The sequence below is a fragment of the Hoplias malabaricus genome, chromosome 7 (assembly GCF_029633855.1).
Source record: "Hoplias malabaricus isolate fHopMal1 chromosome 7, fHopMal1.hap1, whole genome shotgun sequence".
Classification (NCBI taxonomy): Eukaryota; Metazoa; Chordata; class Actinopteri; order Characiformes; family Erythrinidae; genus Hoplias; species Hoplias malabaricus.
The window spans coordinates 16,444,376-16,465,880 of NC_089806.1; the positions used below are offsets into that span (position 1 = coordinate 16,444,376).

Genomic DNA, 21,505 nt, shown 5'->3' on the forward strand with positions numbered 1-21,505 from the left:
TCACACGGTAACACACTTAAAGGATGTTGCAAACCTGGAACACTATAGCCCCTACAATTCTACATCCGTTCCTGCTTCAGAACCAGTAGTGGGATGTTTTACAAGGTGGAATAGCCAGGCCATATTTTGTTTTTTGTCAAGAGTCTTTAAGGTATTGTTGTTGACTTTTTTTTCTTAACCTGCAAATGAAAACAGAAAACATTACACAGAAAACTCAACAACTAAATAGTAAAAGTAGCCATTTTTCAGTCTTTAAATTGTCTAAATGAATTAATTTCAAAGAAATTTGCTGGGATAGAAGTACTGTTGGATTTTTTTTTTAATAAGCTAGAGGTGGGATGGATGTTTCTTGTTGTGGGATGATGGTAGTATTCCTCTGACTGCCCTTGTTCTTATCTCTGCCACGTAATCAAAAGCATTAGGTCGGATAGGAGTGGCGCAAAGTGTGCCGATAAGCTTTACAGCCCCTCCTTTCTCTGTAATGAATCAGTGTATTTATTTAAGGCAATCGCCTTGTGCCAAAACAGCCGCACTCAATTGCTCGCTTCTGAGCGCGTCACCGTCGTCTTAAAGGTAATTGCTCCTACCTGCATGGCTGTAATGGATCCTGGATGAAGTATTGACCGCCTCTAGATTTTGATTAAGGGGCTGCAGGGCAGAACGTGCCTTAATGAAAGTGAGGAATCAGCATTCTGGTGGGCTCCCTGCACTCCCTGATTAGGCTGGGATCTTCATTCACCCTAAGGAGGGAGGGAGGGTAGCAGGGAGAAAGTAGACGCTAAATTAAAGGGTGCGTTCACTGATTAACATTTTCAACGTGTCCCGTATTTCCTCTCTAAACCTTAATGGCATGAGCAGAGGATGTTTATTAAGACGGTTATGGGCTCCATGGTCAGGAAAAAAGGTCAACACTAATCATTTCTGATTCCAATCCAATGTCTTTTATTCAGTGGCCATCTGACTCTTTAACTTCTGATTAGAACGCCTGGTAAATTGATCGTGTCTCTTGCTGAGCGGAACCCAAGGGTCTCGCCTGGTTCATCCAGAGCTTGAATGGACAAGTTAAAAAATATATATGTGGCTATAAAGCCAGCATTAGCAAGTGAAATGACATCAAACTCATGACAAATGACATTTGCCAAGAGTTAATGTGGCAAGCGTAGAAAATTATTAACTTAAGATCCATTTAAATCAGGCCAGACTAATGCCTGACCAGGCCTTGAACACACATCACTCAGACCAGCTTTGAAAAAGAACTTGTAAAGTCAAAAGTTCAAGCTGTGACGTGAATCTCAGACAGCTTTTAAAATCATGTGGACCACCCCCCACCACCACCCAACCACTCTCCCAATATCTGAAGCTAGAGTGGAGCTTGATTTTCTCCTGTCTCCTGATGCATCCAAAGTGAAAGGTTTAAATGCTGTTTATCTGATGGGGACAGATTTGTTGGTTAGCCAGGTTTGGCATGTTTCTTAGGAGTTTTATTCTCACTATATCTTTTAATCATTTTAGATCTCTACTTGTGTCAGCCCGCGTTTGCTGTTATTTTCATTCGACTTTGCCCTTGCTTACACAAGTGGATTATATTACGTGTAATCTCCTAAGATATATCTCCAGAGCAAATTAATAACTGGCTGTTTTGAGTGCAAATTAAGTAAATAAAGGATGGACTTTGACCTTTACCTAGTACTATATATGTTGCACGTCCACTCTAGTGTTCTCACATGTCCACATGGTGTCCTAGCTGGGGGATAGGCATTGCAGGTCCTTGATTAAGAAAGGCAGTGTGCCCTTGGCAAAGTGAGTAAAAATAGATTTGGAGCCTGGCAGCTTCTAAAATGATTTTTTTTCTTCCACCACTGGAAAAGCCAATGAAAATTCTGAGTGATTTGCCCCATTGCAACATTTCACTTACCATGCCACCTGCTACATATTTGATGTAGGTGTCTGCTGCCTTTGGGCTTAGAGAGCAGTACTGCACTTGAAGAGATGTCTTTTTCGTTCTTTGGAATTTCAGAACCAAATCCCATGTCAATCCTCGATCATATTGAAGAAAGTAATTCAATATATGATGGGTTACAGTTTCATCCAGTATGTGCAATAATTCTTACACGCTTGTGGAAAAAGTTCAAAATAACATATAAATGTGTGGAAATGCAGTAAGAGGTAGTTTTAGAATGGTTTGTTCTTAATAGAGGGAACCTGGTGTTAATTTGTTAATTATAATTTCAGACTTATGTGAATATGCAGTATTATTATCTGAACAGCATTCATTACAACTGTATCAGGGTGGGGTGGGGGGTGGAAAAATATTTGGTTTAAGTTTTTTTTTTTATTATTTTGTATTGTCTTAATTCTGTAATGAAAAAATGGAAATGTACTCTAATGCAAATGATTGATTACATGACTTTATAAATCCATTTTATCCATCCAATTAAACAAACATATACATAGCAAGCCATTTTCTTCACATCCAATTTTATCTTACTGTTATATTTTATTTGTTTGTTTGTTTGTTTTACAATTCTATAATAATCATGTGAGGTAAACACAGTATTAATGATTCAGAAATTGTCAGTATATAGAAGGATGGTTTAACTTATTTTCACACAATGTGTAATTTGGCCATGGTCACCCAAACTTATATCACTACATCTCTGTTTTTTGGACAGATCTGGATGACCCAGTGGTGACGGTCCATCAGAGTATAGGAGAAGCCAAAGAGCAGTTTTACTACGAGAGAACTGTGTTCCTCCGCTGCGTGGCCAACTCCAACCCTCCAGTTCGCTACAGCTGGCACAGGGGCAGGGACGTTCTTTCTCAGGGTTCTGACAAAGGTGTTGAGATCTATGAGCCTTTCTTCACACAGGTAAGAGAACTTTCAGAGCCAGAGAAGCTATAACCCAAAAAAGAAATTTTACAAGAGAGTGCAAATCCTGCTATAGTCAGATACAGGTGCAGGACACAATGTAAAGGCCGAAAAGAATGTCTGGACACAGTACAACTGCTGCTAGCATCTGCCGTTTTAAACATATTTTACAAATAAAACCAAACTGAATTTTGGAAAACACACACACAAAGACTAAATGTCTGCAGACTTTCTGTTGGTTGGTGCATATTTTAAATGAACACAGGTTTTACTCTGTCAAATCATCAGATACACTTTGCACAGTTTGAGGTCATTGCAGACAAATAAACATTGACCGTCTGATCGATATATTGAGTTAAGGTTAATTGATTTTATTTTTCAATGCTGCCCAAATGTATTGACCACTGGTGTCTATTTAGCACCGTTCAATGTGCTTTGTATACTCTACAACTAAAATCAGTTTAAAATGAAAAAAAAACTTCCTTGGGTCCAGCCTTGAGAATCTCATGAAGTTCTAGCATGGAGACTAAGGTTACCATGCCCCATGAGAAGCATATCCCACAGGGCTTAAAGTGTAATGCTTGAGCAGTGGAGCAGTGTTCTCTAGAGTCATGGAAATCCATTCTTCACCTCTAGAATGGGTGGGAGGAATGTTTATGATCTTGAACTAACATCCAACCTTCTTCACTAGGGTTCTTCACTAGTATTCTTGTGGCAGGAAGGCGTCAAATCCTCACAGCTGTGTTCCACGGTGTTGGTATGCCTTTTCAGAAGCACAGAGACTGTTACAGCAACAAAGTTGAGAACTCACTCCCTAGTAATAACGCTATATAAGGATGAAATCCTGGATGAGCAGATGTACGCAAAAGTTTGGCGTTGTGGGTTTATGTTTGATGCAGTTTAACTGGGTAAAAATCGGCCGCTCTAGTAGAGTCGGAACACTGCCTTAGTACATTGTCATCGTCATTAGTGTTTTACACTGCAGTAAGATTCAGCAGGAGGCAGCAGAACACAGATAATCAGGTGGAGATGAAGAGGCCAATCTGAGCTTTCTCTTCTATTCATTCTCATTGCTTTCAAACAGACACACTGAAACACAGAGGTGGCATTTCCAACCCAGCATGGGAATGGCGCTGGTAATTAGTAAAGAGGAGCATGTCGCTTCCATTCCAGGCTCTCTCCTTTCTTCTCTCTCTCTCTCTGCCGCCCTCCCCGCTGAGAGTTTTTCCGAAAACAGAAAGATCAGGGGACACATTCAAAGCCTATTCTGCATTTGTTGTTTTTGTGCCTCTAAATGCCAGCTTAGAATTTCACCCATGGTGGTGTACAGAGGGGAGAGAGACTAGCAGTGTTTGTGGTTTGGGTGGGTGGGGGCCAAGGGGCTTTGATGGCACTGGGACTGAACCTCAAAACTGCTGAAAGGCTGGTTTGGCACAGTCATCGTTGTCACACTGCTGGACGTCACAGTGACCACAGTCATGCCTCTGATTCTGTCCCTCTGTGTGAAACATTCATCTACCACCACTGAGTCCTAAAACGGTGACCTAGATCTGTGTCAATTCTCTTTTTTAAATCACCTATTCCACTTCCTCACTCACTATGCAAACAAACTGTGGAGTTGAGGGCAACTCATGCTTCCTACTAGGCATCTGAAGCAAGCTTGAGCTTTATTTGGACCGCTATTAACAAAACACCACAGGACAGCTGAACACACTTGGAGGGGTATGCTAACTGCCCAGTTCTGTAATGTTAGCTAGCAGTTGCCTGCACTGTCTAGAATCCTGCTGAATGATGGGGGAGAGAGGAGAGCCTTCTATCAGCCCAAAGACAGAGAGGCCAAATGTACTTCCTTAGACTCCAATCCTGAAACGCCTGAGGCTTCAATTGGGCTGGATCAGCAATCTCCAACGTTAGCACAGGAGGAAGTCTTCAGCTGGCTAGACCGGACGGTGCTCACAGAAGAAATGTGGATTAATCAACAACCCACCAACTTACAAAAGCCAAAGCAAAATGGATGGCTCCAGTTTCCCTTGAAACAAGACAGAATCAGGGATGTAGTGCTGTTCATGTATATTTTAAAATATGAATAAAGGTGTATTTGCGTATTTTAATGTCTTTAATTACATACATTTATCAGAATTTAAAAAAGCTTAAATAATCGATAAGAAATAAACGCATGCTTACATTTCCTGATATTTCGTTGTTTAACAGAATCTTTGGCTAAATCTTCTTAGGCCACACTCGCTTCTACCCCCAAATTCCATTAACCAAATATTTCCAACAATTATGGACTGTAGGAGCTTGTTTTCACAAATCTGTCCCCAAAACAATCCATCTTGAGTATTTAAATGGTAAATATTACATATTATATTTTTTCAGTGTATTAACAAGCTAGTCATGTCTATTTAAAGTATATAATGGTAGTTATAACCATTTGAAATATGAGAAATATTTTTTTACCTACACAAAACTAAACATTTTAAATGTTTGATAAAATGTGTTGATATCAGTTTTTCATGTGGAAATTTGCATTTGCAATACACATTTGGTTTCCATATATTTAGGGGCTTTTTTTTCTAGTATCTTTTTTGCAGTGCATTTTCTTTCTTGCCTGTTTTTCTGTCTTTCTCTATCACTTCTATCCCTCCTCCTGTGTTTGTCAATTACTCTCTCACTCACTCTCTCTCAGTCTCACTCTCTTTATCTCTATCTTTGATACTTCTCCGTCTCTATCTCCTCCACTCGATCTTTTGACAAATGGATTTTTATTCTGGTCGAGTCCCCATCAGGGACTTGGTGGCAAAATGCCAAAGACAACACACATTCCCCTATCAGCCCCAAACACAGAGAGAGGGGAGCTCCTGCTTTAATAGAATTATGTTGTTGGGGATGGATGATCATGTGGAAATGAAAGCAGTGAAAGATCTCCCTTCTGAGGCCTGGCACACTGCAGTCTGTCTGATATTCTAATCTGTGCTGATGAGCGGGAAGCCAGATCAAAGATGTGTCCCACCAACCCTGCTGCTTCTGCCTCCGTCTTGTTTGGATACTTATAGGCTTGAAAGACACTCAGAGTCAACTGGGCTATAGACCCCCATCCGTCATCAACACATATCAGCAGAAAACCACGATGGAGCCCCAGCCATGACACAATACCATCCAACCAGCAGTTATCATTCCATTTCTGCAAATTAAAATCCCAATCGCTGGCTTGTGAAGCAGCGGCGACAGGCGATCTGCTCAGTCTTCAGTAAAACCTTATCAGCAGCAGGCCGTCTGCAGCTGTAATTAGTCTTCTGCTCATGAGTGTCCAAGGCTGATGTGTTTGGGCCTGAAGGAGAGCATGTCTTAGCTGACTCACTGAGAGGACATCATCAACCTTGTGCTCAGAAAGAATTGCAACATATTTTCTCATTCAAATGGCTTCTTCAGACTTTAACCCTCTCTGACCCACCATATAGTCAGTAATAAATTTGATTCTGAGTGATTCTGAGAAATTGGTGTTGTCCCATCTTTAAAGTCTGCCTCAGGGTAGTTGAGCCACAAGAATATCTACATTAGACATAGTTAACTATATAAGGAATTGAAGATTTTTATGCTAATATGTTGTGTGTCTCTATATATAAAAAGCATGTTTGGAAATTTTTGCTCTGCATTTTTCTATGAATACATCACTATTGAAAACAACACTAAGATTTGGACACACCACCCCGGTTGGCATTCTCCTCAGCACACTTTTTATGTGTTTAAAAAAATAATAATAAAAACACCTGCATGTGCACACATTTAAGACAAGTATAAATTAGGTTGATCAACCTCAACTAATGATGAAGAGTAACTTTCAAAATGTGGGATTCACACACACACAACAAATAACAGGGTTTGGTTATATTTGTTTATGCTTTTTTACAAATCAGAAAAACAGAACATTCATTCATTCATTATCTGTAACTGCTTATCCAGTTCAGGGTCATGGTGGGTCCAGAGCCTACCTGGAATCATTGGGCACAAGGCAGGAATACACCCTGGAGGGGGCGCCAGTCCTTCAAGGGCAACACTTACATTCACTCACACCTATGGACACATTTGAGTTTCCAGTCCACCTACCAGCGTGTATTTTTGGCGGACACAGGGAGAACACACCAAACTCCTCACAGACAGTCACCCACAGTGGGACTTGATCCACAACCTCCAGGTCCCTGGAGCTCTGTGACTGCGACACTACCTGCTGCGCCACCGTGCCGCGAAAAAGAGAACAGCTTAGACAAATTAATACTACCAAATATTTCCAGTTGTCCTGTTTATCTCTTTAAACTTTGTCCTCAGAATAGCAGATTCTTACATATTTTTAGTGAATTGCAACAGCATTTAGAAATGGAGCTTCTTGTGTGCTGCTGTCTTTTCTCTCACTGTATAAGATAAGCTCCATGCTGACTTTATACTTGGATGGACATTTCAGTGGGTGAGCACAACCGAATTCAGGTCACTGAAAATGTAATGTTTAAAAACAATAAATGAGGCTGATTGATGAAGTATATGAAACTTTGTAGTTGGAAATGTTGGCCTTGTTAGGCCATCATTTTGTACATTTCAGATTAAAGGAAACCACCTTCTGTGTTTGTGTTCTGTCTCAGTAGATGCAGCATAAGGCTGCCCTTTTCTTAATAGAAGCATTGTGATCTCAGTGAGTCAGCATGCACATATTTTGGAATGGCTTTCAGATCACTATGGGTCCATTATTGATTTGTTTCATCACAGTAATAAAAGGGAAATGAAATGTGAAATATATTCTTTGCATTTGTTTTATTTCTGTAAATGGTCATTTGTGATTCAAGCAAACAATTATGACCAAACCTCCAACTGTTTTTTATGTATCTAAATAAACAGACATACCACTGTAGAGCTATTACATTAATTGTACTACACAGTGCTTTTGGAGGGTGGTTTAATACTTTCATTTCAAGATAATAATTTTAATTATTGGTGTTAAGCATTTTAATTGTACTTTTTATTTTGTTTGTTATATTGTAAAGCAATTGCCTTTGCAAAGGTTAAAAATGGGCACATTTCATCTGGAAAACTAAATGTTTTGTACCATTTAAAAATCTTTATAGGCACACAGTTGGACTCTAAATCCCTTAATGTACATTTAAAGAAATGTTTATATTGTTTATGCCATGGGGATGAAGGAAGTAGCTGCATAACCCTCTTTATTCTGTGTTAAACTACCAAAATAGCTCTTTTTCCTTACTGTTAAAGGGTTAATTGTAGTCTGGAGAGATTCTCCTTACAGTAGATACATGCTTTAGAAAGAAAGTGTTGACTTGGCATGTCCCAGTAATTTCTCTAGTGTCTTGTAGCTGGGAATTTGGCAACAAAGGACCGTTGTGCTTTCAGGACGTTGGCACTAAGAATTTTATGAGCATCACAAAAGTAGCTGGAGTCAGAGTGAAAGTGCCCAGTAGAAGCAGTTCTCTGTGCTTTTTATTTTAAAGTCACTGAGTGGCCAAAAGTTTGTGAACAGCTGCTCATCCAGCGTTTCTTCTTAAAAGAAGTTGTTTAATAGGTTATTAGTCTTCCTTTGTTGCAGTACCTGCCTTGATGCACCAGGAAGGCTCGATGCCAGGTGTTGGAACATAACTGTGAGGAGTTAATGGTGTTCAGTGACAATAAAACTAATGATATTAAGTCTGGTTCACAAATGCCATTCTAGCTCATCCTAGATATTCTGGACTATCATTGTATAAAATGAGGTTCCACTTCTCCACAGCCACATTCCATGGTTATATGGTCACTAATGTTTTAGCAAAGGCAGTATTAACAATAACACATATGCATAAAATATACAAAGACCATGAGGAATTAATTTAAAGCTAATATATATAATCCTATTTGTGGAAACTATGAGAAAGTTCTTATCCAGTGTAAGCTATTAGGACTATTAGGTTTCTCAAGCCTGTTATTGGGTCTCAGTGAAGGGTCCACATTTATACACCAGCCCAACCTCCCACACACATCCACACAGGCCATTAAACACTGAGTACCTGCTACAGGTGAACTAAAAGCTAGTTTACAGCTGAAATGTGGACTGACTTGTGGACCCTGAGGACAGGTGAAGCAACACAGTTTCCAGAACCAGCTTAATATTTGACACTAAGGATTCTACAAGTATTAACACCTACACTGCATAATGTAACTGAAATTAGTTAAAATATTTTTGTATTATTATATATATAGATTTGTATTGAGCTGTATTTCAATAGGATTAAAATTCTTTATCAGCATACTGAAGTCACATTGCTATTTCTCTGAGAAAGAAGATAATAAAGGACTGCTCAGTTGCCCTTGCTAACTGTTTCGGCAGTCGGCCTCACCTCGAGAAAATAGTGGCCGAGTGGTTTTAATTACTCCAACAACCTTTAAAAATGCCTGAAGTTAAGAATTCATTGTTTAACCGGGACATTAATTTTGTCAAATGTTTCCACCTTGTTGTGTTTCCAGGGTAGGGGATGAATACCTCATTTCTCTGTAATACACTGTGTACCGACAGCCAAGAAATTAGAGCCGTGTCATGGATGCAAAGCAGTGCTCTTATGTGGCACCCCCTTGTGTAGAATTTTACCCCTGCTAAACCTGATTTAAGTGCATGTACAGTGCCGTGTAAGAAGTAAAATAAGGAGCTCATTCTCTGCTCAGGGAATAAATATTTTCATGTATTACTATGTTAAAATAAAGGCATCAGGCTTAATGCAGAGGTTGTATTACATTTAAAAATATATAAACGCATTTTACAATTAAAAATTTAATTGGTGTAAATAGTTCTTAAATGAGCAATTAATCACTCCACTAATTCCTCTTCACTGGTGAGCTGGATATATCAGATTCTTTACTAAGCCTATTTAAACATGGGTAGCTCCTTGTGGACACCTGCTCTGTGGTGTATATAAACTGGCTCATGTAAATACTAGTACATTTAAGTAATAAAAACAATGCTATCCTTCATTTCATGCTAGTTTCACATATCTAAATATAGTTTGATTCACTTTTGGTTGTAAATAATGACTCGTTGCTTCTTTTAAGTCTTTGGTTTTGGAGGATGGAACACTAGAACACACATTTGCAAACTGCTTTCTGCCTCTCGCTCTGAGCTGCAGGGGGAGACTAAGATCCTGAAGCTGAAGAACCTAAGGCCCAAGGACTACGCCAACTACAGCTGCATCGCCTCCGTACGCAACGTGTGTGGCATCCCTGACCGGAGGGTCATCTTCAGACTGACCAATAAAACAGGTCAGATACAAACCCCAGTTTTTGCTAGAGCTGTCTGTCATGGATAGATGTACATAGTTGAGGCCTTTCATAGAAAATCCCATGTCCTAGACATTTTGCTGTTTCCCCTGCTCTAAGACCAAGTATGTTCCACCTAATCACCTAATTAACCCAATAAATCTTCCTGGCTTATTAGATTCTAAGGCTTGTAACTGCATCAGCTGAAGTCCAAACTAGTGGAGTTAAGTGTGTAATAAAAGTTCAGACCTTCCTACAGGTCCTGGCTATTTACAAAGTTAATAAACCTTTCCAGAGCTACAGTGTGAGGGTTAGAGTAGAGAAAACACTCTAGTGTTTAAAGTAAATGTACGCCAGGATCACATTTGAAACCATAGTTTAAAGCAATCAATTGTTTGGGCTAATTGATTTGATCTAGGACATGCATCAGTGACATAATGGTTTATAGGCTACTTTCACATGTGCTTTGTTTGCTGGACTCTACTGCTTTGGGACATTGTGTAAACGTAGGGAAAATACATGAAGGAAAAGCATCAATTAGCCAGTAATCGAAGTCTTGCGGTAATAGCTAGATTGAGCTTTATGTTTGTATACTTTACACAGTTAAACAAATTCATTACTCTCCTCCTGCCTGTTCCTGTGCAGACAGCTGTGACTTTTTTTCATTAGCCATAATGGAAGGGCAGTACAAAAACAGGCTTTTTCAAGCCCTGCTGAGAGCATTGAAGGAACATGCTGAAATATATCAGACAATACATGCGTGGCAAATGCACTGCATTGTTCGCATCAAAGGATTCAAAGTGGACTAACTTCATGCAAGGGATTATGCGTCAAATCCATTTACATTTGCTATTGCGTTTGCTGGACGTTGGAACATTTAGTATATGTAATTGTTGCAAATGAAAGGCCACAAAATAAGTGTAGTTTTAGACTAAATGAGGACTTGAAATTGTGTTAAAAGTGTTAAATTATCTGCATTCCAGAATCAAAATAGTATTTTAAGCACAAGAGATTAGTCTCAATGAGTTCACCAGGTAACATACTAAACAAGCAAGAAAATGACATAGATTATTAACAACAAACAAAATAAAATAAAAAAAAGAATATATAGTCAACCAAAAGAGCTGTTATCTGTGATTCAAGTGAATGAAGCCAAACAAGATAATTGTGTTCAAATGAACATTTTTCTTTATGCAGTTTGTAAAATAAGCTGATTTTTTAGTGTAATAGTATGATTTGCGCTAGTGTGCATTTGGGTAGAGGTAATATGTATGGATATCAGCATGTTACTGAATGTTCTGAACACTGTCCAATGTATAGACATATATGCAGACTGAACTGCTGTATCTTCCCTTGGCCCTGCAGCCTCTCCTTCCATTAAGCTGCTGGTGGAGGATCCCATCGTGGTGAACCCTGGACAGACTGTGTCTCTGGTATGTATTGCAACGGGTGGAGAGCCTCCTCCCACCCTCACGTGGAGCAGCAGCTCAGAGAAGCTCCCAGAGAAGAGTGTGGTGAAGGACGGCACCCTCACTCTGCCAGCAATCAGCTCAGAGGATGCCGGTGTCTACAGCTGCATTGCCAGCAACAACGTAGGAAACCCAGCCAAGAAGTCCACCACCATCGTTGTTCGAGGTACACAGCTCCATTTATCCTGAAACACAAAAAATACACACAAACCACAAGGAAGTTGAATAATAATTATGATAATGAAGGAATTTATATGCATATATTTATATATTTTAAATATACCTCAGGCTAATGCCAACCTAATGTCATGGTGTTCCTTAACTCTAAAAGTCTGGCATTGCTGCTGTTTTGAGATTATATTTAATTGTAATTCCAGTGGTGGAACTGTTGGGGTGAGAATGGGGTGGCCGCTGCACCAAATGACTAACACGAAGTTTTTTTTTTTTTTATGTACAGAATGAAACAGCAGCAGCATGATACATTGTCAACTTATATGCTATTTGAAAGCTCCTTGGCTTCATAATGCATTTCCTAGTGATTCTTTCATTCATTCATTCATTTTCTGTAACTTCTTTATACTGTTCAGGGTTGCAGTACATCAGAGGCCTACCCAGACTCAATACAAAACCAAATTTTAGGCCAAAACAAAACAAAAACTAAACCCACCAAAATTAAACTGCATAATATGTTAATTACAATATATACAATAAGTAGTACATTTTATCAAATTATTGTGGGTAAGTAGGTTAAAATATGCCTCACAAAACCAGACATCCTTAACAAACCAGAACTGTTGGTAATCCAGTTTTAATTTGCACTTTGTTTTTTTTCCCCATCATATTAAAAACTGTGGCTACAAACTTAAACCAAACAAGAAACCAAAACAACAACAATATGATTTTACATATTAACTTTGAAATGACATGCCCTGATCAGAAACTTTGAAAAGAAATAATGAAATACATGTTTTAACATGTTGAAGATATTCCTTGTAAGAGGCATTTGTAGGAAGCACTAATACAATTCTAAGTAATCCACAGTGTATTTACATAATTGCTTACTTAATTGTATAGTACTGTAGTTAATTATATAGACATTTGATTCAAGTCTGCACGTCCCATTTTTGGTTCAAAGTCAAAATGATGCAAAATGTAGAGGATGCTTTTTTTCTGTAACACATGAGTACAAACAAGATGAATGAGAGATAATTATAAAAATATTTGAAAAATTTACCATTTGTAAGGACTGTGACTTCTGAAGCTTAACCCTTGATCTCAGTTCAAAAGCTACTCACGAAACATGAAAAAGCTGCTAATTATGATGATGAAAGGATGGATGCACTTTTTTTGTACAATGAATATAAGCCAATGTCATGCTAATGTCATGGCATTTCTTTAACCCTTAGAAATGTAGTGTTCTTACTGTTGTTTTGTGCTATATAAATAGGATTACATGGTTACAAAATTAGTTAAATAAATGTGTCCTTTAGGTTTCCATTTGTATCAGCAGGCTTGTGTTCACGTTTTGAATTTGTGTTTCTTTCATATTAAGAAATAGCAGAAAAAAAATGGGAAGTGTATGAACTGAAGGTTCATAGCCTTCATCTTCAAGAGAATGTTCTTGTTTCAGTGAGCTATCAGTGAGAAGTAACACCAAATTACAACAGGTTTTTTTTGTAGCTTGTGATAGCTTTGGCTTCTAAGGATGAACCCTTGATCTCAGTTCAAAGGAAACCATCAGCCCTGTACATAAATGAAGAGATTGTTGAAAAACACTAATATAGTAATAAAGAAAAAAGAATCCTATTTTGTGAGCATAACCCAGTTACCTCAGGCTAATGCCAGCTTAATGTCAAGCATTTCTTTACATTCTCCTTCTACTTCTTATAACACATCCTATTTTATCACATCCAGAGTCTTTCAGGAATAAAGGTGCTATTGTAAGCTAGCTAAGCCTCTTCGTTGCTGCTTAGTGTGCTGACCCTGCTAATCACTGCTGCTGTATTTTTTGCTCACACCAGCAAAGTTCCTGTTAGGGCTGTTTAAAAAAAACACATTTAGAATGAGGCCAGTGCAGTTTGTCTTCATTGTGTTATTAAGGAATAAAGCATGAATGATGTTCAGTGTACTGCGAACATTCATGGGGAAAAAATGACTGGGGTGTTTCCCCTTAAGTACCCCTCAAATCACTTTGTAGGAGTTTGTACCTTTCCTGTGACTGGGGCTGTACCCTTGAAGTCATATCCATTTGACTCACTGGTAGTTTTCAAGTTATTAAGTCACTGAGGTGGTACCCCTGTAGGACAATAGAGTGTTACCCCATAATCATTGGGGTGCTAAATCTATCATGACCCCTTTCCTGGAAAAAAATATTATTTGATGTACATGGTTGGTTTAAGACAACTGTTGTACCTTTTGAGAGTACAATTAACTTGTTTGTATTTGATAATTAGAAATGTACCTGCATCTTTTTTTACTTTTGTCACAGTGATGTAGGTATGAGGAAGACAAGACAGGTGAGTGTAGTGCTGTGTTGTGTTATTGCAGCTGCCGGTTATATATTGCGTAAAGTTCACATGGAAGTGGTGGCACTGAGTATGCCTTAACTGTGCCAGTGGGGCTAGTTAAAGCCTTAGTCAGATTGCTTAACTGATGCACACTGGGAAGAACTAGAGATGCAGTGGTTGAGATGGGTACAAAAAAGGCTGGGCCCAGTAAGTAAGCTTTGGTGTTATGTCTAGCTGGTTGCTGATCAAATCATAAATGGCCACAGCAACTCCATTGGTTTGGGTTAGGGTTTCAATGCAGGTAGGAAGAGAGTGGAGTGGGCCCTTTGAGAAGCCATAAAGAATTGGCATAGGATATTTTACATCTTATCCTGTGTATGATTATTATTATTATAGATTGTCATAAGCTATAAACAAACTGCAATATCAACATAAATTGTATTGCTTCAGTTTATAAAGGATATCAAAAGTTGCTGCATACCTAAAAAGGAATTATCCTTTATGAAGTGCCCAGGTTTGAAATGCAGTCCTATAAGTTTAGCTGTCATTTATTCAGCACATACAGCATAATGTATAGGGCCAGTCATCGCTAGTGCATTAAGATTTCAGGCAATAAATAGGCACAGATATATTCTCAGAATATGTAATACATTATATAATAGATTCAGTTGTAGCTTTGAGCATGAGCCGCATTAGGACAGAGACTCCCAATTATGTATTAAGTATCACAACATATTTGACCACGTCATTTGTTCAATATTCCTTTTAGCTACAGAAAGTCTACCATTTAACGCCAATTCTGAACCTTTATACACTGCTTAATCTTTAGCTCAGCTAGTCCTCATGATCACTTTATTTAGTAATAAATAAGTGAAAAAGGCCATATATGGCAGAGGGGATTAGGCATCTCAGCATGTGATGTATATGACATTCTATACCATAGCTTTCTTTTGCCTTGGAAGGGCAAAGCCTGTGGCATATTACTGTGCAAGTACTTGTTAAATGGCCAATTACAGCAATTAAGTGAAGGCAGTCAGGCTAATCACTAAACTGGGAACTTATGCTATTAGGCAAGTAATAGTTTATGAATTTCGCCACAAGGTGGAGAGAAGCTTATGCAGCATTTGCTGCTTTGTGCTGCCAGCCATCAAGCAATATCTGACAAGGTCCACCCTGGAGACCAGAAGGAAAAAAGTACCAAAAAATACATTCTGCTTAAAACTTGGAACTGGTTCACAAAAACAGGTTAACTTCTGTTAAACTGGAGCTATGCTTAATCAAATTTAGATGTTAACTCAAAAGGGAGGGAGGGGAATCAAGTGACTGCTGTTAGAAGGACAGTAAGTCAAACTTGGACCTCTTCTGTGGTGATGCAGCCTGCACCATGGTCTGTGACATTTTTGGCTTAGTCAATATTCTACTGCTCCTGTTTCATCTGATGAAAATCAATCTGTTCAGATAATGAGATTAAACCCATTCTACATTTAATCAGCCCTAGATTCTGTTTTACAGTAGACACAAATATGGACTCCCAAATTTTACAAATAAAAATATAGTAATTGGATATTAGCTGGAGCAGGTTACCTCCAGTCCAGCTACACTTGTCTTTGAATGTTTATTGAATTTTGTTTATTTATGAATAAAACATCATATTTTCATGTTTTCAAGTTAAAAATGGAATGGCACAGTGGCGCAGCAGGTACTGTCGCAGTCACACAGCTCCAGGGACTATCCAATTACTATATTTTTATTTGTAAAATTTGGGAGTCCCGCTCCGGGTGACTCTCAGTGAGGAGTTTGGTGTGTTCTCCCTGTGTTCGTGTGGGTTTCCTCCGGGTGCTCCGGTTTCCTCCCCCAGTCCCAAAACATACATTGGCAGGTGGATTGGCAACTCATAAAATGTCTGTCCGTGCATAGGTGTGAGTGTGTGTCACCGTTTAATGGACGACCACCCCCTCCAGGGTGTGTCCCTGCCTTTCACCCACTGATTCTGTGTAAGACCCACTGCCACCCTGGACTGGGTAAGTGGTTACAGACAATGAATTATGGTTTTTAAATATATAAAATAGAGCCCAGTAAAACACTAATCACTAGTGATGGAGGAGCATCTGACATCAAACATGTTCTGTGTTATTTGTATCTATTCATTATTGTTGAGCCATTGTCCTGCGTAGTTTCCTGCATTTCATGGAATTAGCATCATGTCACATGGAAAGTTAAACCACATCCCCAACCTGGAAGCTTTTTGTGCAGCCATGACCTAAAAATTTGTGAAGCAGAGATGGGAGTACTCAACTGGCAGGAAAATACGATGGCATAGGGAGTGATGGAACAAAACTGTGTTCTCCCTCAGTCTTTGGCTAAGGTACCTTTGAGCAAGGCACCTACCCCAAATGATCCATGGGCACTGAGGGTGGCTGCCATAAACAGTAGTGTTGAGCAACAGATAAAACACTGGCTGAGTTGGTAGACCGTCAGTTATACTGTAGCTATTTAAATGTTTGTATAGCAAGCTATGACAAAACATGAATGTAAATTTATTTGCTGTATAAGAGTGACCAGCCACCCTCTTTTCTTCTAACTTATCTTCCTGGGGCCTAAAAATGCATCAGAGCAGGATTTCTAAATCTTCAGAAATTTCCAGGATTTTGCTATCCCATCTTATGCTATCCCAGTGCTTGCCATTAGCCCTAAATCCTTCCTTGAAATGTACACATTGATGGCTTTTGATGATGTTGTTGTTGTAAGTGAGAAAAACTGAGCGCGAGATTTCAAGTATTCAAAGGGTTGGAGCTGAGAGAAAAATTGGGACACACTTAGCTGTGTCTTCATGTGTTTACTTTAGTATGGCTTAAACATAGTTTTTAGCCTAGCTTTGCTCAACATTAATGTATTTTACTGGAGCCTAAACAGACATGCTCATTTTATCAGGTACCTATTTGTTACACTCCAATTTAAACTGTGGTTTTCAAATTGTTATATTGTTTCTGTCAACACTTGTAGTCCACATTTAGAAGTTCATCATTAATTGTCTGTAACCACTTGTCCAGTTCAGGGTCACGGTGGGTCCGGAGCCGACCCAGAATCATTTAGAGCAAGGCAGAAACACACCCTGGAGGGGGTGCCAGTCCTTCAAAGTGTGACACACACTCACACCTATGGACATGGACACCTATGGCTATGGTCCACCTGCCAATGTGTATTTTTGGACTCTAGGAGGAAACCGGAGCACCTGGAGGAAACCACACAGACACTGAGAGAACACACCAAACTCCTCACAGACAGTCGCCCAGAGTGGGACTTGAACCCACAACCTCCAGGTTCCCAGAGCTATGTGACTGCGACACTACATGCTGCGCCAATTATGGATCCCTGACCCATTTATCCATGTCACGGTTGTAAACAGAGTTCTGTTCGTCTGTCAGTCAGTAGAGGAGCTCGAGCCATGTCCCAAAGTAGCACCTGACTCCCTACATAGTACATATCTCAGATAACAAAATGAATAATACAGAATAAATTAATGCTAAGTCGAAGGGAAATTTGAACCTTTAATTTTAGCACACTAAAATAATTTTCAACATACAACACAATGTGCGAATGCACAAACCATTATTTTATGACTGACTGTGCCAAAAGGAGGGTGTAAGGAGACATTTGTGATTCAGCATTGGCTTCGCAGCAGCGTGGAAACCACTCTCACTGATCACTCACACTTTCAGACAAGGAGAACTACTTTATTCAACTTTAAGCCAAACCAGAACAATAATTTAAGCAGACAGTCAAGATAAATCATTATCCTCCACGAATCTGTTCCACTCTCAGAGCACAGAGACTGTGGGATCAGGTTATTTAGCTGTAAACAGGGGAAAAGATTGAGGCAACGGAATGTGTTTTTGTCTGTAGTCTCCTACACACTAAAACAACACACATATGAACGAAGACGACTACTGAAGCTTGTGTATGATCTGGGTATGAATAACTCAGAAGAGCAGAGAAACACATTAAAGTATGATGTGCTAATAATTTGATCTTATGATGAAAATGTTAATGTGGCTAAACTAGTTTAAGTTTTTCCTCCCCATTATGCTATACAGTGTGATCATTTATGCTTCTGACACAAAGAAGAGGTGGGCTTCTGTGCTTCTGGGTGTTGTAAGGCTCTCTTCAGGGAGAGGAGATTAATTGAGCCATCTTTCCCATTTGTTTACATTAGTACTGCTCTCTAAAACCAAACATTAGGCCTTCATTTTGATGGTCATAGCAAAAAAAATCAACTGACAGCAACTCATGAAATATGACACAAATACACCAACACATCTGACCTAATTATAGCTGCACAGCTTTTGTTTTACATGACACAAAACGTACTTTAGGAACGCCAGTGTTGCTCTGGTGCCCAGCAAAGGTGTGCATGTGACATTAATATGTAAAATTGGGGGTCATGGCCAGAAAACTCATGTGAAACCCTACCCTGCAACTCTGTCAGTAGAATTAAAATATCAGTCTTTGCAGAGGTTGCTCCAGTGCATTGATGCCATTTATTATAATATTTTGTCTCCTCCCTTCTCAGGAATACTACTGGTTTTGGAAAAAAAATAAATAAAAATATCACTGCCACTTTAAGAAATATGTATTATATACGTGAGCATATATATTTTAGTGTGAGGACACGGTGCTCAGAGTGTTAAGGCCTAATGTGTGTTGTGCGTGGGTGTGTGTTGTTGGGTTTGTGCATATGTGTACGTGCATGTGTATGCAAGCGTCTCTTGTTGTTTATCACGGCAGTCCTTGAAAAGCCCTCTCCGGGCGGTGCTGCCAAAAGGCCTGTCTGTGTTTGGGCAGATCTGGCCTCAGCAGATGGTGGCTTTTCTGTCCACACTTCCCGACAGCCTGGGATGACTTTCAGCTTGGCCCTGTCCTCCTGCTCCCCTGCAAGCTCCTGGCTCCAGAAAGGCCCTCCATCATGATCCACACTTTGGACAAGAAGAGCCAGCCTATCCAAAAAAGCAGGTCAATTCCTGGTGCAATTTTCAGGCTGGTGGAGGACACCTCAGACAGCCATGTTTGGCATTGTCTTCCCTATTTCTCTCTCTCTCTCTCTCTCTCTCTCTCTCTCTCTCTCTCTCTCTCTCTCTCTCTCTCTCTCTCTCTCTCTCTCTCTCTCTCTCTCTCTCTCTCTCTCTCTCTCTAATAAGATCAGCCTGAGCAGAAAAAAATAGAAGCCCGCCTCATCGGTCTTCTGAAGCTATCGGTTGCCGTGGCAGCCACCATTTTCAAAAGTTTCCAAGGCACTCTGCGACATGAGGAGATTGGAAACCCATCTCTTTGGTCTACCAAAATGGAATGCTTTGACAGTTCCCTGTTTAAAGTATGTTTCACTCGCACTTTTTTTTAAACAATGTAGGTTTTTCAATTGCGCTCAATGTTGGGAAATGAGCCACGCAGTTGGTATCAAACGTTCCCTATCAAGCCAAGGTTCCGCTCTTCTGTCTCGCATGACAGTTCCTTGAGGACACCCCAGACAATGTAAGGTAGGAATATTACAAATGGAGCCTCAGACATTTAAATGAGATAAAACAGACAGACTCTCTCTTGCTCCACAGTGAGGCAGCTGAGGCAATGGTTTTATTTATAAGGAGAACCTCCTGCTGCTCACATTTTGGGTTGTGACCAAATTGGGTGGGTGGGGGGGCACAATAAATAATTCCAATCCTTTATTTGCCGTGCACTTTGTTAAAAGCTTTGTGTCCAGCTTGTAAATCAACATGTGAATGGACACCATCAGATTTGTTTTGGAATAGCTTTTGGAAAAGCATTTGGGCCAAAGCTTGTGTGTTTTTCTGTCTGGATAAAGAGGTGCTGAAATGGAAAGCCTAGCGTGGTTAGACTGGACACACGTCTGATGCTCTCAGGGTCATGTGATGTGATGTGGGTGTCCTCGTTGCCTGGAGAATGTGCCTGGACTTGTTGGTGATGAGCGATAAGGAGGTTAGTCACGTAGGAGTTGTCACTTGTGTATTTCTGTTAAAGCAGGAGAGAGAAGAAACCACTGTGGTAGAGAAAGCACACGTGTCTGTGGTGAATTATTGTGTAAATTAATATATATTTTCTAGGGGCAGCACGGTGGTGCAGCAGGTAATGTCCCAGTCACACAGCTCCACTGACCTGGAGGTTGTGGGTTCGATTCCTGCTCTGGGTGACTGTCTGTGAGGAGTTTGGTGTGTTCTGCCTGTGTCCGCGTGGGTTTCCTCCGGGTGCTCCGGTTTCCTCCCACAGTCCAAAAACACACGTTGGTAGGTGGATTGACGACTCAAAAAAAATTCTGTAGATGTGTGTATGTGTGTGTGTGTTGCCCTGTGAAGGACTGGCGCCCCCTCCAGGGTGTGTTCCTGCCTTGCGTCAGTGATTCCGTGTGGGCTCCGGACCCACTGGGACCCTGAACTGGACATGCAGTTACAGACAATGAATGAATGAATATATTCTCTCCCTCTTTCTCTCTCTCTAGTTACTTTTCTGTTGTAACAGACCTCACTCTTTCCCTCATTCCCTTATTTCATCTTTCTTCTGTCTGTTAGTTCCTACATTCTGTCTTTCACATTTTTTTGAAAACAACCTCTCACTTGTTCATTCACCTATCCTTGACAGAATCATGGGTCAGATAGAGACAGCCACCTGTCCCTGTGGAGGTTATTAATCTGTACCTGCTGATAATCTGGTAGAAAACCCAGGGGTCACTTCACAAACACTTCGGTTCAAAACTGCAAGGTCAGGAGGAGACTGTCCCTGACAGGGCAATTAGATCAGGAGAAGGGACAGGAGGGAGAGAGAAAGAGTGACCATCCTGTATTTCTTTTTTTTACTTCATTATTGTATGTTTAGTTTATGCATAATAATAATAATAATAATAATAATAATAATAATATAATTGCAACCAGTTTGTATTTCTAGGTAAAGAAATAGACAGAGTTCATGGAGAGAGAGTGAGAGGAGGGTGCAGAATGGAGAAAGCAGGATTATAGAAGAGAGGAACAAAGACACTGAGAGGGCTCTCAGTCAGAAAGCCTGTATACATCTTGTAGTTTATAAAATCTAATTATTTGTGCTGTGCTGCTGTAGAGAAGTGCCCTGATCACATTAGTATTATCCCATTCTATTTCTATCAGTATAGAGCTGTGCTGTTCAATATCCATCTTGTGCTGTTCTGTGACTGCCTCTGATGATGTGTACTGTATAGCCCCTTAATCTTACATAGCTAGTTGTGGCTAGTGCTCTTTATCAAATCTATGTAAAATCTATGTAGGGGATGGAGTGAAGCTTTCAGAGCATAATTATGATTTGTTTCTTATTGTTCTTCAATCAAACGTAAATTGGCTGCA

At 39.8% G+C, this 21,505-nt stretch overlaps 1 protein-coding gene across 2 annotated transcripts in view; it reads left to right on the forward strand.

Annotated features, from left to right (window-relative positions):
* Window positions 1–21,505, forward strand: part of LOC136702251 (MAM domain-containing glycosylphosphatidylinositol anchor protein 2-like) — a 224,236-nt gene that overhangs the window by 123,810 nt on the left and 78,921 nt on the right. For both annotated transcript variants that reach the window (XM_066677224.1, XM_066677225.1), the window contains exons 4-6: window positions 2,673–2,869; window positions 10,024–10,156; window positions 11,519–11,788. In XM_066677224.1, coding sequence (XP_066533321.1) covers window positions 2,673–2,869; window positions 10,024–10,156; window positions 11,519–11,788 — 600 coding nt within the window. The remainder of the gene's footprint in view (window positions 1–2,672; window positions 2,870–10,023; window positions 10,157–11,518; window positions 11,789–21,505) is intronic.